The sequence below is a fragment of the Alosa sapidissima genome, chromosome 17, assembly GCF_018492685.1.
Source record: "Alosa sapidissima isolate fAloSap1 chromosome 17, fAloSap1.pri, whole genome shotgun sequence".
NCBI lineage: Eukaryota > Metazoa > Chordata > Actinopteri > Clupeiformes > Clupeidae > Alosa > Alosa sapidissima.
The window spans coordinates 34,696,379-34,713,982 of NC_055973.1; the positions used below are offsets into that span (position 1 = coordinate 34,696,379).

Sequence of the window (17,604 nt, forward strand, 5' to 3'; positions counted from 1 at the left end):
AAAATATGGATGTATGGTGGTTAGAAGTGTAAATATCAATTAGAAACCTAAATATATTTATAATTATTAATTTGCAAACAAATAACTGGCGTCAGTGACGTCTTTGACATGAAGATCCCTGGAACTATGCTTCTACTAGCATTCTACCACAGGTCGAGAGGTGTAGTTGTAACTACACAACTTTACGATAGTGGTTGCGAACGTTCGTTGCTACTATGGTTTTGGGAAACACTAACGTAGTGTAACGATGCATTGGACTATGTAAGTTCCAAATATGAATGTAATTCTGCGGCATAAAGCAGATGTATTTGTTTATTGTACAGAAAAAAAAAATTGACGTGTCAAGCAGTCAATTGACTACATTGCAGTCAAGAAGTAGGGCAAATTAATTTATGAAACCAAAACGTGGGTCATAGTTGTCTAAGCCTCTATAGCGTAGCCTGTTAAAAACGTCGCAGAAGCCTACCCAAGGCTACAGATTAATTCTGAACAGTTATTTCTCTACTGGCTCAATTATCACACCATAGTTGCGTTAACCCAACACTGACAATAATGTAGACAGCAAATTTCGATTTCCGTTACCACCGTGTAGTCAAGCCTTTAAGCCATACCCAATTAGCCTAAATCGAGGTAAATCGAGCTTTTTCAAAAGGGGTGGCAGGCAGAGCGATGTACAGTGGCAGAGCGACGCACAGTGGCTGAAAGTGGTACTAAAGCTTCACGCAGCTTCACAACTCGTAATGCGCGACTGAAGTGGCCATTTGAAAGCGATGCCCACTGTAACTACCTCAATGGCGTCAACAGGCATATTATTCACCTGGGGGGTATTCCAGAAAGCAGGTTTACTGGCTTAATTGGGTATGTTAACCCAGAGTTAGCGGTAAACCTGGGATTTCAGTTCCAGAACGCTCAAATATGCTCAGGCTATGTAAGTAACTATGGTAACATAGGCTCTGAAGTTAACAGGGTATGTAACCCAGAGTAAACGGTAAACCTGGGATTTCAGTTCCAGAAAGCTCAAAAATGATCAGGCAATGTAAGTAACTATGGTAACATAGGGTCTGAACTTAACCTGAACAAAACCTACCCCCTACCAGGTTATGTTCAATTATGTTCGGTTATTTCAGAGCATGTTCATCCAGGCTGCTATTTTTACACTTGTCACGCAATGACGTTTCATTTTGAAGAAGGTCCCATTGAGAAAGAAGCACAAAATCATGTAATATTTATCCGTGGAATTAGCTGTGAGAGGGCGATAAGACCACGACATAGCCTATCCTTTCTTTTCCAAACGAGTTTTACAAGAGCGCTATAGTTTTTCCGCTGAATCCTAAATTTGGCTACTTGAAAAGCATTCTCGACTCCATCCCTACATTAGGCTACGCATGGATTAGAATAGAATAAAAAAAATCAACACCATAGTGGACATTTGCCTTTCGCTCACCAGACATCGGATGGACAAAAAACATCTCAGACACACTGAAGATATAATTACAGTGCAGTAGGCTACAAAAAAGGGAAAACATATAGAAAATGAATAAATAAGTTTAAGACTAGGCTACATAACAGCTCAGCCAGGTATGTGTGTTGTTACTAGTTTGGTTAAGAATGCCGATGGCCTTTGGGATAAAATAGTTTTTCAATAGGCTACACTTTTTGCCTCTCTCCAAATTATGTGCATCGATGATCGCTCTCTGACTGCGAGTTTTTGTAATGTTAGTATTGGAGACGCAGAACATATCGGCAAGCTATCGGTCGGTGCGTAAAGTTTGCCTTGCGCTAAAGCAGTTCATGCGCAACTTCATTCGTTTTCCTGGACACAAACCCACGAGAATCATTAAATTGTAGTTTCACCAACTGGCAGGTCAGCATCACTTATTACATTTTCCAAATGTGCACCGAAATGTGTCCAATAGGCTACCCATGCCTTCCGACATTCTTTACCCTTCCGATGATGGAGACGCAAAAGTTTAACTTGAGCTGCAGAACCCGTGTTAAAATAGAAAATTACATTTGGGATTCTCAAAGAATTCTATGGCCCACTCAATCTGTGACAAGGTAGGCTAGTTTAAGATAGCATCATTTAACCCTTAGAACCCTAAGCTGTTTTTAGGGCATTTTCACTACCTTTATTCATAAGGATTTATTCTGGTCATTGTAAGTGCCACACACACATATTATATATTGTTTTTTTCAGCGGAATCTGCCATCATTTCATGTATTAGTACTAGCATTGATTTTATTTAGATTTTTAAAGAATTAAAATATAAAAATCATATTATAAAAATTCTTATATTTTGACCTGTATCTCACCACAGCAAGCTCATAGCTCTACATGCATTTCATGTGTGTGTAGGGCAGACTGTCCTGAAACGGGCAATATAATTGCCATGTTGGAGGGATACTCTGGGGCTGAGCAATTTACAGAAATATGTGGTGTGTGATTTACGGAAATAAATGCCATTTTTTGAAAAATGACCATTCTGCGCTCCATATCTGTGACACGAACTGATCTGACCTGACTTGACCCAAGTTTGCCTGTTAGCATGTGTGACTATGGTGTATGCACTCATGATGATTCTCAACTTTTTACTGCATTGCCATGAACAAAGTAAAGGCAAAAAAGGTGTTTCTTTGTTGAACAAATTGGGATGCAATGTGAGCCTTGAATTGGATGCCATGCAGGAATTTGCTAGGATCTCAAAACCGGATTATGAACATGTTTTGCCATAGAGAAACACACGATAGCGTTGGATTATAAACATGCTTTGCCACAAAAACAGACAAAATCGTGGGGTAAGTCCAGCTATATGAAGTTATTATTTTGCTGTCACTTCATCTGTTTTATAACCCAGAAGGGTGTATTTGGTATCAAATGATAGGTCTGTGTCTCCTCTTTCATCTAACATACGTGGCATATATATCCGATCACGGGTCCGCGAGTAATTACTCCGAGAGTAATGGGTGTGCAGCGTTGGTTTGTGTACATGACGTTAATATTTTGCAGTCACTTCGTCTGTTTTTATAAGCCAGAAAGATCGATATCCATGGTACCAATGGATAGCCCTGTTTCTCCTCTTTCATCTGATATGCTTGCCATATCTATGCGATCACGGGTTCGCGAGTAATTCAAACGAGAGTAATGGGTGCGCAGGTGAACGCCGAGAAGTATAGACTTTAAATATGATGCAATTTTATTTAATTTCATGATTTTTATTTTCATACTTGATCGTACAGACAAGTGCGTAGTCTCTTTGGAAAGCCCCACTTCTTCTCTGTCATAAAATAAAGGTTTTATCTCGTTGTGATGAACAGTCGCGGAGCAATGTAACAGAGAAGAAAGGGTGTGTTCTAAGGGTTAAAGCAGTCAATAGGCTACAATACATGATGTCCACTGAATTATTTAATTGTGCTTTTGACATTAAATAGGCTATCCTAAATGTACGCATTTACACGGTCAGTTAGGCTATTCTCTGCCAAGCAAGGCCTCGGACGAAGACGCTTAAGTATTGCTCTTTTTTTGTTATTACAGTTCTCTCCTCGTAAGCCTCGACTACTCCGCCTCTGAAAAATACGGTGCTCTTCGTTTCGCCGGTTTCACTCATGGTTTCAACTCTCAATAGATGATGCCTTTATAAGTTTGCCGTGAACGCGCACAACTCTAGGTTATCTAACACAGGGTTGATTGGACTAACTGGTAACCGGTGTTTTGGAACCGACAGCTTGGATTTAGCCACAGGTTCAGACAACCCAGAAGTTAAGTTTTATCTCAGTGTTTGTTAAACCTCCTTTCTGGAATACCCCTCTGACCAACCCTAACCCCAACCCAACCCTAACCCTAACCCCAACCCCAAGCCTAACAAGTCAACCTTATTCATACACTCAGACTTAGCCAGTTGTCCAAAATCTAAATCTGGGAGCTGTTTTACCACGGTGCAAACTGGCACTTCAATGCGGTCTCTACACAAATGTCTCACCTCAGACACGGGCACACCTACTGGTGACGACACCACACACATTTCCCCGCAAACTTTACCTCCCGCCAGATCGTTCCCAAGAATAAATGACACTCCCGGTACTGGAAGGGAAGGCCGCACGCCCACTACAACCTTACCAGCGACCGTGTGGGAGGCCAAGTGAATCTGGTGGAGGGGCACAGGAACAGACACAGCCTCAAAACCTCGAACACAAACATTCTTGCCCGTCGCAGTCTGGTCCGACAGAGGAAGCACGCCATCCAGCAGAAGAGACTGGGTAGCCCCTGTATCTCTGAGAATGCGAATGGCAACACTATGATTTTGACCAGGCAAAGAAAAAACTTCTCCCTCTGTGATAAAAGGAGCATAACCAGTGGGATGGCTGTGGCAGCATGGGCTTCCCTTGAAACAGTTGCTATCAAACCCACTGATTTAGCCTCTTCCTTTTTCTTAAGAGCACGACATTCAGAAATGTTATGGCCGAGCTTTCTGCAATAAAAGAATGTGACCTCCTGCTTAGCAGTCAGGGCATGGCTACCTGGGGGAGAGGACTGTGTGGAACCAGAATCCCTATTCCTCCGTCTACTCTGGTCGCTCCTGTCATGACTGTGTGGAACCGGAATCCCTATTCCTCCGTCTACCCTGGTCGCTCCTGTCATGACTGTGTGGAACCGGAATCCCTATTCCTCTGTCTACCCTGGTCGCTCCTGTCATGACTGTGTGGAACCGGAATCCCTATTCCTCCGTCTACCCTGGTCGCTCCTGTCATGACTGTGTGGAGCCGGAATCCCTATTCCTCCGTCTACCCTGGTCGCTCCTGTCATGACTGTTATCCCATCTACAGTCAACAGATTTCTGGGTGAGCACATACTCGTCAGCCAAAACTGCTGCCGCGTCCAACGTACAGACTTTACGTTCATGTAAATAAGTGGCTATCAAAAGTGGATATCAATAATTGAATCAATCAAGAGCTTCTCACCTGGATTTTTGCGGGTTATCAGAAAGGATCCAAATTTTACAACTTGTTTGTTGTTCCAGACAAGAATCCCCAATTTATGTTACGGCCGGCTCGAGACTATAACATAAAAGAGGAAGGCGGACAAGGTGGTTTGGTCAACCAAAATATATTTATTTAAAAGTAATCATGTAAGGGATAATGTATTGTCCGCCGGTAATTATCAGAAAATAAGTCCCGACAGGGAGAACAGAACCCCGACTCGCAGCAGTTGGGTTTTGCTTCGACCTGAAGGGACTTATTTTCTGATAATTACCGGCGGACAATACATTATCCCGCTTATTACACGGCTACTTGCCAAAACGAGAAAAGAAACACAATGAATCTTTAAAAATGATTTTGCTACCGTTTCGTGTCTTCCGCTGACAAAATAAATAGTTCGCCACACAGATAGAACTTGACAGTTTCAGGTGTTGCGTGGCAACGTCTTACTAGCTTACTTTCCCTTTCAATGAAATTCCATTGCGTGAACGGAATTCTTGCGGAGGGATATGAAAGACGTTAATCAAACCGTTGCCATTGACAGCGGTGATTATATACTTTGCCGGTGATTTATATAGATTTAACATAGGCCCGAACGTTGGGAAGGCCCATTCATGTGAATGGAACTTTCTGAAGCACTCTGAAGAGCCGTGTAATAATAAATATTAAATTACTGCAGGTCACAAGATGTCTAGGGGAGAAAATTACAATGTATGTAAGTGTGTGGGTGTAACGCAAGTGTCAGTATGGTGTTGCAAAAGAGGAGTGAAAGATAGGGATGTGACGCTCGAAGCTGACGTTTCGAAACAGTGTCAAGCTTCCGAAACGCAAGTGTTTCGAAAAGTGTTTCGAAGTGTGGTTCAAAACGCCCATGTCACGTGACCTGGGCTAAGTGAGGCTTCGTGGTGTTTCAATTTGGTTTGGACAGGTGGCACACTTACCGCGCGAGCCAATTACCCGAGTAAACACCTGTTTGATCTAAATTACAAAGTCCCAGAATGCTTAAAAGTCATTCAAACACATGCTATCTTTGTGGGTTTTTTGTGAGGAGAGATTTTGAGAGATATAGCGACATATAGCGATTGATAGTGCATTCTTGTGATTGATAGGTTAGTGATATAGATTAATTGACAGGCTAGAGACCGACAGTGAGCGATAGTTTAGATAGACTTTGAAATACTGGCAGGAGAGGAGAGCGGTTTATCCAAACCAAGTGTGATGGCAAAAAAATATTTGTCCATGCCACCAACAAGTGTGCCTTGTGAAAGAATTTTTTCCAAGGCTGGGGAGGTTTATTCAAAAACAAGTAACAGATTAAATGGCAAGACGGCAGAACAACTGTTATTCCTAAATAAAAATGTATGTTGACATCCAAAAAATTTGTTTATTATTTTTCCCATGTTGAACCTGATTAGTCTAACCTGCTTCATTCATGTATCCTTTATTTCCCTACAACATGTTCCCAAAAAAAACCCTGGGCCATAAGCATAGCCTACATTTTAAAATCATTGTAGCATTTTCCTCTCCAGCATATTCCAAAGGATAATGTACTATGAAACTGAAATAATGTTCTAGTTAATGAAGGCATATACTATACATATGTCTCGTCTCCACCGTGGGATAGTGAGAAACAGAATTTCGATCTCTTTGTATGTCTTGGCATGTGAAGAAATTGACAATAAAGCAGACTTTGACTTTGAACGTTTTAAGCACAAGCAGGGAGTCGAACACCGGCCGCTCCGGCCGAATGCAAGTGTGTTAACCACTGAACCACGTGGCTGTGGATGTAATCTTCCGTTCCATGTTGGCTATTTATATTCTTCGTCTGAAGCAGTTGTGCTTCACGGTCAAAATGTGATGTTAGCAAAACTGGCCACTAGATGTCACCATGGAGTTACGCGTCGCCTCGACACAATTCCAGCGCAATTTCTTCGAACGTTTCGTTGTTTCACAAAGCCTTGTTCTGCCCATCCCTAGTGAAAGATGAAGAAAGAGATAAGAAGTGTGTAGGAAAGAAATCTATCAATGTGTCTTCAAATTAGAAATGTGCCTGACCCAGCAAGAGAGAGAGACAGAGAGAAAGAAACAACCCTGTATATAGCCCAACCCATTAACCCAGGTGTATATCATTAACCTATTAGTGGAACCAAAGACACCACTATCAGTGCATTGGCTATGCCAAGCCTGAAGAGGGCACAGGGGGTCGTAACAGTGCCCCAGCCAGTTGCGCCACGGCCGGGGCCAAGGGTAGTCAGGGGCCAAAGGTAGTCAGTCTTAAAGGTGCAATGTGATTTAGATTTAGAAACAATGTGCAGTCAAGGGCTGTAAGGTTTATTGGGAAATGAGAACCTTTTAGGTGAATTTGTAGCACCAGCACAAGGAAAAATCCATCCAATCACAGATCTCTGTTTCTCAAGGTCACTGAGTACTGTCGGTACAGAAAAACGGTTTTACCTGCTCGAGTTGCTATAACCAGCAGCTAACGCAGCCAGGCAGCTGCAGTGCTGTTCTAGGGGCATGCCCATGGGAGCTCACTCAAAGACATGCCCCCATAGTATAGCGCTGTAGCTGCCTGACTGTGTTAGCTGCTGACTGTAGCAACTCAAGCAGGTAAAACCGTAAAACCGTTTTTTTTTTTTTTTGTACCGACAAACTCGGTGACCTGAGAAACAGAGACCTACTGTATGTGAAAACTCGCCATATTTCTCCTTTAATACTGGACTCACTTTACTAAGGCCCAGTTATAAAAAGTGTATTCCATATACTCACTTTACTAAGGCCCAGTTATAATAAGTGTATTTCATATAATTTGTTTACCATCCTGTTTATGTGCTGTTGCCCTTGTATTGAATATCTAATTTGGGCACGTTTATTTATGTTATGGGTGAGTGAGAATGGATCAGCTGGTTGTCAGCTAATGTGCCAAATATGGAAGACTTTAAAATGGCAGAAGCGAGAGGGGAAGGGAGGCGTGTAGTACGCTCAGGGACACCACTGGCAACCTGTGTGTACTTAATCAACTCCCAAAAACCTTGTGTGTTTCATTGGCACTTTCCTTGTGCAAAATGTAGGTGTTCACAAGGGTGACCTCTCAGATATGATGGAACAACCGATGGTACCACTTAATAGGAGCACAGCTGCTCTCCGAGATCTACCCCTACTGAAGCGGCTGTGCTCCTCTGCACCCTTTGACTTGCGTAGTGGTCAGGTTGTGTAGTGGTCAGGTTGTGGTCCTCTACTTGTGTAGTGGTCAGGTTGTGGTCCTCTACTTGTGTAGTGGTCAGGTTGTGTAGTGTTCAGGTTGTGTAATGTGTAGTGGTTAGGTTGTGTAGTGGTCAGCTTGTGGTCCTCTACTTGTGTAGTGGTCAGGTTGTGGTCCTCTACTTGCGTAAAGGTCAGCAGTCATCAGGGCCTTCGCTCCGCGCTCGTTTAGTGATTACGAGATTGACGTGCGCGATGGAGAGGACGGTGACTGTGTCAGCATCTTGAAAAGACGCCACAAAAAATGGACGCAGCTAAAAGTGGACGTTTCAGTTTCACACCCCCTTGTTTACAGACAGACACCATGTTCCTTAATGTTTTTATAGGATCTCCCTCTCTGCCACACGCCCCTTACACTATTTCCTTACTGTCTCTCCAACACACACACACACACACACACTCTCTCTCACATACAGGGGTCTACAGAGGAGGCAGAATGCCCAGACACTCCACCAGAGGAAGCTCCTACCCAGAGTGCACCACGCAGTGAGTGTTCATACACACACACACACAACAAACACACACACACACACACTCACACTCACATACACACTTTCCAAAGATGATTAAATGCCTCCATTTATCCAATGTTCCAAAGGCACATTCTGTTTACTAATCTGATACAATTTTAAAAGGCTAACTGAGAAAAAATTGGAGAACCCTTTTGCAATTATGTAAGCAGATAATGTAATCTGAAAACTGCCGCTCTGATCTCATCTGTTATTCTGTCTATAATTGAGTAGAATGGAAATATCTAAGTGACTCCAAACTTTTGACCGGTAGTGTAGTGTATGTATAATTGTGTTTGTGAAGGGCGGGGAGTTCCGTTGCTGGCAGTCATGGTGATTGTTGGCGACAGCCTACATAACCTCGCAGATGGCCTGGTGATCGGAGCAGCTTTCTCTTCATCTACAGAAGTTGGCATGACAACCACACTGGCCATCCTTTGCCATGAGATTCCCCACGAAATGGGTAAATGGGTATTCACACTCACACTAAAATGGGTATAACTGCATTCACACTCACATTAAGGATCTGACTTGGTTAAGGGGCCGAGTTACCACAGCTGAGTCTTGGGCCAGTTACACCAACAGGGCTTATTCCTGGTCTTAAGCTAATTTGTTTCAGCTGTTAGCAAGCTACACTGGGTGAAACGGGCCTGTATCATTAAATATTTTGACTGGATATTTATCATGATGTGCTATATATACAGAGCATATTTGACTCATGTGGAATATAAGTCATGTGGAATATACAGAGGTATTTTCAGTCAAGATATGATTAGCCCTATACAGAGGAGGAGTTCAGATCGAAACACGTAGGACATGGCAGATCTAACGTAGGACATGGCAGATATAGACACGTAGGACATGGCAGATATAAACACGTAGGACATGGCAGATCTAAACACGTAGGACATGGCAGATATAGACACGTAGGACATGGCAGATCTAAACACGTAGGACATGGCAGATATTGGCAGATATAAACACGTAGGACATGGCAGATCTAAACACGTAGGACATGGCGGATCTAAACACGTAGGACATGGCAGATATAAGGTAAATATCGCCAACCCAAACTGTTCCTTTACAGCGTTAATATATTGTATGATAATTGACACTCGTGTCTGGAGCATATATGCTAGAATATGTCTGTAAACGAGTCATATCAATAAATATACGATTATATCTCCGGAAAACAGAACATTTTCGCCCAGTGCTAGCAACTGTTTACCTAAAATGAACTTTTAGGTAAACAGTTGCTTAACAGCTGCTGCTCGCTTCACCACTGCTTTCAGTCAAAACTGAGTATTGCCTGCATCTGTGTATAATGATACTGAGGCTCTGAACTCATGGTTTCTCGACACCTGTGAAACTGCCATAGACATTGCGGCTCCATTAAAGACTAGACGGCATAAAACTAAGTCAGAGGCGGAGCCCTGGCTGAATGAAACAACCTGTGCTGCCAGACAGAATTGCCGAAGAGTTGAGAGAAAATGGAAAAAGGACAAATTACAAGTGTCATTTCAAATGCTGAGGGATTGCTGGCATCAGTACCAATCTGTTGTGAAAGAGGCTAAAAGAAAATATTTCTCTGATATTGTCCTGTTAAACTCTCACAAACCTCGTGTTTTGTTTAAAGTAGGGCTGTCAAAATAACTGATTAATTTATTTGAGAAAAAATAACTGATTAAAAAAATTAGTGCAGATTAATCGATTCGTATGACCTTTGACCCCGAGCCGTTCTAGTCAGTAAAAATTAGACTGTAAAATGAAGGAGAGAGAAGAAAACGTGCTGCCTGGATCATTGATTGGAACATTTACTTTAAAAAAACGGCCTGATGGTGTTGATAAAAAATAAAGTGTTGAAAATAAAGTCCTCTGCAATGTCTGCAGCAAGGAATTTGCATATCACCAGTGTGATTGTGATCACAGTGTTGACATTGAGGGGAGTTTTAATTTATTTTCATTGTGTCCCCTAGGTTATATCTGTGGCCTGAAATGCCTTGTATGTGAAAAAAAAAAAACTTCTTTCCGAAGCACTTTTGAATTTATTTCCTCAGCATATTAGGTCATATCATAGATTATTATGGCAATTATTTGAACAGTGAAAATAATAATAAAAGAGTCTTTGAACTTTAATGTCACTAATGCTGATTATTCAATGATTCATTTGAATTTAAATATTTAAAATACTTTCACAGCAAAAATTATATATGCGATTAATTTAGATTAATTAATCACAGAGTATGTAATTAATTAGATTAATTTTTTTAATCGATTGACAGCCCTAGTTTAAAGTTATCAACTCTGTTTTAAATGCACCACAGACTGTTGGAATTGAGGCCTCCCCGGCTGTGTGTGTGTGTGTGTGTGTGTCTTGTGCACTGCTGTGTATGTGTGTGTGTGTGTGTGTGTGTGTGTGTGAGTTATCAACTCTGTTTTAAATGCACCACAGACTGCTGTGTGTGTGTGTGTGTGTGTGTGTGTGTGTGTGAGTTATTAACTCTGTTTTAAATGCACCACAGACTGCTGTGTGTGTGTGTGTGTGTGAGTTATTAACTCTGTTTTAAATGCACCACAGACTGCTGTGTGTGTGTGTGAGTTATCAACTCTGTTTTAAATGCACCACAGACTGTTGGAGTTGAGGCCTCCCCGGCTGTGTGTGAAAACTTTCTTCACTTTTTTATTGATAAAGTCACATCAGCCAGAGCGCTTATTTCACCACCTGCCATTGACCCCTCAGTGTCTGTCCCCTTCTCTGCTGTTTTTGACTCATTTCAGCCTGTGACCCTGCCCTTTGTGCAGGATATTGTTGGTCATTTGAAGCCCTCAGGCTCACCAGATTATAATATCCATCCCTCCACTTCTTAAGGAGGTTTTTCAGACTGTTGGACCATCATTTACTGCAGTTATTAATAGCAGTCTGACCTCTGGAGTGGTTCCAGGTCATTTTAAACATCCGTTGTTAAAAAAAAACCTGGACTGGATTCTACTGTTTTGGCAAACTTCAGGCCGATATCCAAATTGCCATTTCTGTCTAAAATCTTAGAAAAGATTGTGTATTCCCAGTTCATGAACTTTTTAAATGAACAAAATATTATTGAGATCTTCCAATCTGGCTTTAAAACATTGCACAGCACAGAATCAGCGCTTTTAAGAGTTTTTAATGACATCTTTTTAGCTACTGACTCTGGTCACTGCGTTGTACTGATTGATCTGATTGCTGCTTTTGATACAGTGGACCATGAAATCCTGATTGGCCGTTTGGAGCAGTGGGTGGGCATCAGTGGCACAGCTCTGGAATGGTTCAGGTCCTACCTGTCACATCGAACCTTCTGTGTTAGTGTTGGTGACTCTGTGTCCTCCACTGTCCCCCTTTCATATGGGGTACCACAAGGCTCTGTGCTTGGCCCTCTTTTATTTTCTCTCTATCTTCTCCCCCTTGGTTCAATTCTCAGGAAACACGGCATTTCTTTTCATTGCTATGCGGATGACACACAGATTTATGTCCCTCTTAAAAAGTCAGATGCCTACAGTATTAAGCCTTTGCTAGAGTGCCTACATGACATTAAAGCCTGGATGTTTCTTAACTTTTTAAATTTTAATGAAAAAAAAAATAATAATAATAATAATAAAGCTTTATTTGTATAGCACCTTTCATACACAGAATGCAGCTCAAAGTGCTTTACATTTGAAGCATGTAACACAATAATAGTCAGTCAGTCATTATCAATCACTTTTCTTTGCTGTTTATGATATACTCAGCAACATATCAAAAATATAGAAAATGACGTCATAAGACTGGCAGCCTTAACCCTCTTACCCCCCACAAGCACGCCATATGGCAACTGTGGCAAGGAAAAACTCCCATATTCCAGGAAGAAACCTTGAGCAGAACCTGACTTAATAGGGGGAGCCCATCTGCTTCTGGCTGGCTGCGCCCTCCAATAGTAGCAGATGTAGAATAATCTGAAAATGTAGTCTACAGGATAAGATGAGTTAACTAAAAGCTTTCCTGTACAGGTATGTTTTCAGATCTTTTTTAAAAATATTTACTGAACTCGCCTGCTTGATGTACAGAGGCAGGGTGTTCCATAGTTTGGGGGCATAATGGATAAACGCAGCTTCTCCACTTTGTTTGTGGAGCACTTTGGGTACGATTAAAAGATTAGAATTGGATGATCTAAGTTTCCTTTGTGGTTGATAAGATATTAAAAGCTCAGAGATATATGAAGGTGCTATGCCATTCAGAGCTTTGTAAGTAATTAACATAACCTTAAAATCAATTCTATAGGAAATAGGGAGCCAGTGCAGTTCAGCCAACACAGGGGTGATGTGTTCTCTCTTCTTAGTCTTAGTTAAAAGTCTAGCCGCAGAGTTCTGTATGAGTGCCAATTTCTTTAGATGTTTTTTGGGAAGACCAGTGAAAAGTGCATTGCAGTAGTCTAACCTGCTAGTGATAAAGGCGTGAATTAGTTTTTCTGCATCTTGTTGAGTTAAAAAGGGCCGCACTTTGGCAATGTTTCTCAAGTGGAAATAGGCTGTCTGAGTAACTTTACTGATATGGGGCTTAAAACTTAACTCTGCATCTAAGATGACACCGAGGCTTGTTACTTTTGGTTTGACCTGGTGTGCCAAGTTCCCCAGATTACTAAGAATAATATCTCGCTTTAGTTTTGGTCCAACCAGAAGTACCTCTGTTTTGTCATCATTTAGTTTCAAAAAGTTTTTGCTCATCCACTGATTAATGGAGGTTAGGCATGCAGTGAGGGAGCAAAGGCCATCTGGGTTAGTTGGCTCCACAGAAAGATACAATTGGGTATCATCTGCGTAGCTGTGGAAGTTTACATTATGTTGACTTATGACGTTTCCCAATGGAAGCATATATAGAGAAAATAGCAGGGGACCAAGGCAGCTCCCCTGGGCCACACCAAAAGGCAAGTCTTGTTTTTCAGATACATGATCTCCTAGACTGATATAAAAATCTCTGCCAGTAATGTAGGTTTGAAACCAGTTTAGAGCATTATCAGAGAGACCCACCCACTTCGCAAGGCGGTGAATTAGGATGCTATGATCAATGGTGTCAAATGCCGCACTCAAATCCAGAAGAATAAGGATTGAGACTTTGTTTGAGTCGGTAGCTAGTCTGAGATCATTGACTATTTTTACTAGAGCCGTTTCTGTGCTATGATTTGATCTAAAACCTGATTGGAATTTTTCAAGGATACTGTTTTCGTTGAGGAAGGTATTTAACTGATTACAAACAACTTTTTCAAGTACTTTGCTCAAAAACGATAGATTTGATATAGGCCTGTAGTTGCTCAGATTGGTATGGTCAAGATTTGACTTTTTAAGTAAAGGTTTCACAACAGCGGTTTTAAAAGCAGTTGGAAATATACCTGTTTCTAATGAGGTATTTATTACCTTGAGAAAAAAGGGAGCTAAGCCATCATATACTTTTTTGAGGAATGTAGTAGGGATTGGATCTAAAACACATGTTGAGGAGCCGGTTTGAGTTATAATTTTACCAAGCTCAGATTGAGTAATAGTGCTAAAGGACCTTAATTTTGGGGGGCTGTTTTTGGGTGTACTATCAAACATATTACTTGTGTTACCAATAGCCTCCCTTATAGAAATGACTTTGTTTTTGAAGAAGTCTGCAAATTCTTCGCATCTTAGAGAGGATGCCTGACTGAGTGTATCAAAAGGTGTTTGATGCAATAGCCTATCAATGGTAGAGAACAACACCCTAGAGTTTCTACTGTTTTCAGCAATTACCTTAGAGAAGTGGTTCCTCCTCTCATTCCGAATAGCTCTATTATAATTTGCAATTTTTTCTTTTAGAATGGCACGGTGAACCTGTAACTTAGTTTTTCTCCATGTTCTCTCAGCTTTCCTACATGATCTTTTTAGATCATGGATATTTTCGTTCATCCAAGGTGTCAGTTTGCTACAGGGCCTTTTTTTAGTCTTTAAGGGTGCCACTCTGTCAAGCAGAGCGCCTAATTCACGATTGAGAGCCTCTACCATTTGATCAATGGGATGATGTAAAATATCTAAATTTATGGAGTCTATAAGAGCTATGAACTGCTGTTCTGCTCTAATGTCCAAGAGTCGCGATTTGATTGCAATTTCGGGATGAATTTTTGGAGTATGTAGTACAATATTAAAAGATACACAATGATGATCAGACATATTTATATCATTTACTGATAAGTCTGTGACTTCTATCCCTCTGGAAATGACTAGATCGAGGGTGTTGCCAAGGTTGTGGGTGGGTCCTGTAACATGCTGCTTTAGCTCTAAACTGTCCAACACATTAAGGAACTTACTGGCTTTAGCATCAGTTGTCTTATTGACATGAATATTGAAGTCGCCATTTACAATTATCCGATCATAGCTAGTGATGATGAGCGACATAAGTTCAGAAAACTGGTCGAGAAAGCCAGTCCATAGTTTAGGAGGGCGGTATAAGGTTAATAGAAGTACAGCTGGGTCAGCCTTCAGAGTGAGGGCAATATACTCAAAGGAAGCGAATTCGCCAAAGTTGACTCGTGTGCAACTATATTTGTTTGAGAGAATGGAGGCAATTCCACCACCTCGTTTGCCTTGTCTAATTGAGTGGAAGAAATTATAATTTGGGGGACAAGTCTCAACAAGAACAGCTTCGCTGTCTGAAGTCAGCCAGGTTTCAACAAGAAACAGAAAATCCAATTTTTTTTCACTAATAAAATCATTGATTGCAAAGGTTTTGGTAGTAAGTGCACCTATATTTAGTAAACCCATGTTAGCTGAAAATGCCTCTGGCTTTTGAGGAATATGCTGAGGTATGGAAAGAATATTTGTTAGGTTTCTAGTTTTAAATTTGTCTTTTCTTTTTACTATACGTTGGGTAGGAATCAACGTTGGAATAGAACTATGAGCATAAGTCATGCTATTGCATGACACAGCTTGATCTATGGTAGTAGTATTGTATGTTACCCTGCAGAAAACATTCTCAGACTCATCCACATGTATAATGCCATTCGAATCAATACCTGGGGGACGTGAATCTGTAATATTTTCTACAGAATGTCAATGTCTCAGTGTGGACGCTATGTTGTCAGAGAGTAGCCTGGCTCCATGTTGGTTTGGGTGGAGACCATCACGCTTCAGCATACTGGGCCTCTCCCAGAACAAGCCCCAGTTGTTGACATAGGGGATGCTTAGGGAAGCGCAGTAGCGTTTGAGCCAGGTGTGGAGATCGAACAGTCTGGACCATCTCTCAGCACCTTTTCTGTAGGTAGGGAGAGGCCCAGAGATGACAAAGCGTTTTTCTGTGCCCATCAGAGTGGTGATGAGAGTTTTGTAGTTTTCCTGCAGTGCTACTGACTGCTTATCTCTGATGTCGTTCGTGCCCACGTGTACGATGATGTTGTTGACCTTGGTGTGGCGGGCCAGGATGCTTGGGAGTTTCTGCTGGATGTCAAGGACCTTGGCACCAGGGAAGCAGTAGACCTTGGAGGGACCGCTACATGATGGGGGAATGCAGAGGTCTCTAACCATGGAACTGCCGATGACCAGGGTGGAGGTTGATGAGGTCCGGGGAGGAGGGGGTCGGGGGGGCGCCGACTTTGAGGAGGGACCAGGATGGTTGTCTCAGGGCTGGAGGGGCACCTCATCCTCGGTCAGAGTGGCATAGCGATTTTCCAGTCGTATAGGTTGGGCTGGGCCTGAGTGCCGTCCGGACCGTCTGCCGTGCTTGTGATGCTTGCTTCTACGCCATGGCTCAGGCTGGTGTGGAGTGGAGCTGGCCAGCAGAGCAGGCTTGGTTCTCAGCAGAGGCCGGGGAGAGGCAACAGGGACAGAAGTTGCATTAGTGCATGGCATGGTTAAAGTATTGGAGGACAGAGTGAAATCAGGGCATCTGGCATTTGTGTGTGTAAGAGAGGTAACGTTACTTCCGGAGAGAATGGTGTCGAGGAACTGTTCATCCTTCTCAATCTGATGGAGGGTCGCTATTCTGGCTTCGAGTTCCACTATCTTTTCGCTGAGAAGGACGCATGAGTCGCAGCCTGGTGCACAGCTGAGGGGAGGCATCGTGTCGCGGCGAGGGCTCGCCGGTGTCAACTGTTTTTTAAACGTTTGTTTGCTAGTTGGCTAGCAACAGCGATATCGTGCAGTTCCTTGATAACTCGAACACAGGTAGCGGGTAAGTAATCTTAGAAGATCTCACTTTTATATTGAGTCACTAGTTTTGAGAGACGTTAGGAGGAATTTGATGCTTTCTTCTTCCAGATAGCGTTTCCTTGGCCCGGTATTATTTGCAGCCCTTGATGCTGGCTTAACGTTTAACGTTAACGTTTGACAGAAAAGTTTGGCGATCAAGGTTATAGAGTCCGATAATCCAAAGCCTCGAGCAACAACAGTTTATGCAAGAGTTTGTTCACGACTGAAGTCATGGTCTTTGGTGGCACTTCGGTGGCACTTCTGTGACCCCCCTGGTTGATCTGGGTTTGTTAGTACAATACCACAAGCCAATCATGACTAATTTGGGGGTAAAAGTAGACTCTGACCTTAAATTTGACAGCCAGATTAAATCTGTGGTAAAATCAAGCTTTTTCCAGTTGAGGCAGCTGGCAAAAATTAAACCAGTCCTTCAAAAACAGCACTTTGAAACAGTAATCCACGCCTTTGTGACCACCTGGCTGGATTACTGCAATGCACTTTATATGGGGGTTAGCGGGTCCTCCATTGCTCGTCTGCAACTGGTACAAAATGCCTCTGCCCATCTTTTAACTAGCACACGAAAGTATGAGCACATTTCACCTATTTTAGCTTCACTCCACTGGTTGCCTGTCCATTTTAGAATTCATTTTATATT

General features: G+C 42.1%; 1 protein-coding gene across 3 annotated transcripts in view; it reads left to right on the forward strand.

Annotated features, from left to right (window-relative positions):
* Nucleotides 1-17,604, forward strand: part of LOC121688630 (zinc transporter ZIP12-like) — a 57,824-nt gene that overhangs the window by 38,026 nt on the left and 2,194 nt on the right. For all 3 annotated transcript variants that reach the window (XM_042068340.1, XM_042068341.1, XM_042068342.1), the window contains 2 exons: nucleotides 8,652-8,721; nucleotides 9,049-9,207. In XM_042068340.1, coding sequence (XP_041924274.1) covers nucleotides 8,652-8,721; nucleotides 9,049-9,207 — 229 coding nt within the window. The remainder of the gene's footprint in view (nucleotides 1-8,651; nucleotides 8,722-9,048; nucleotides 9,208-17,604) is intronic.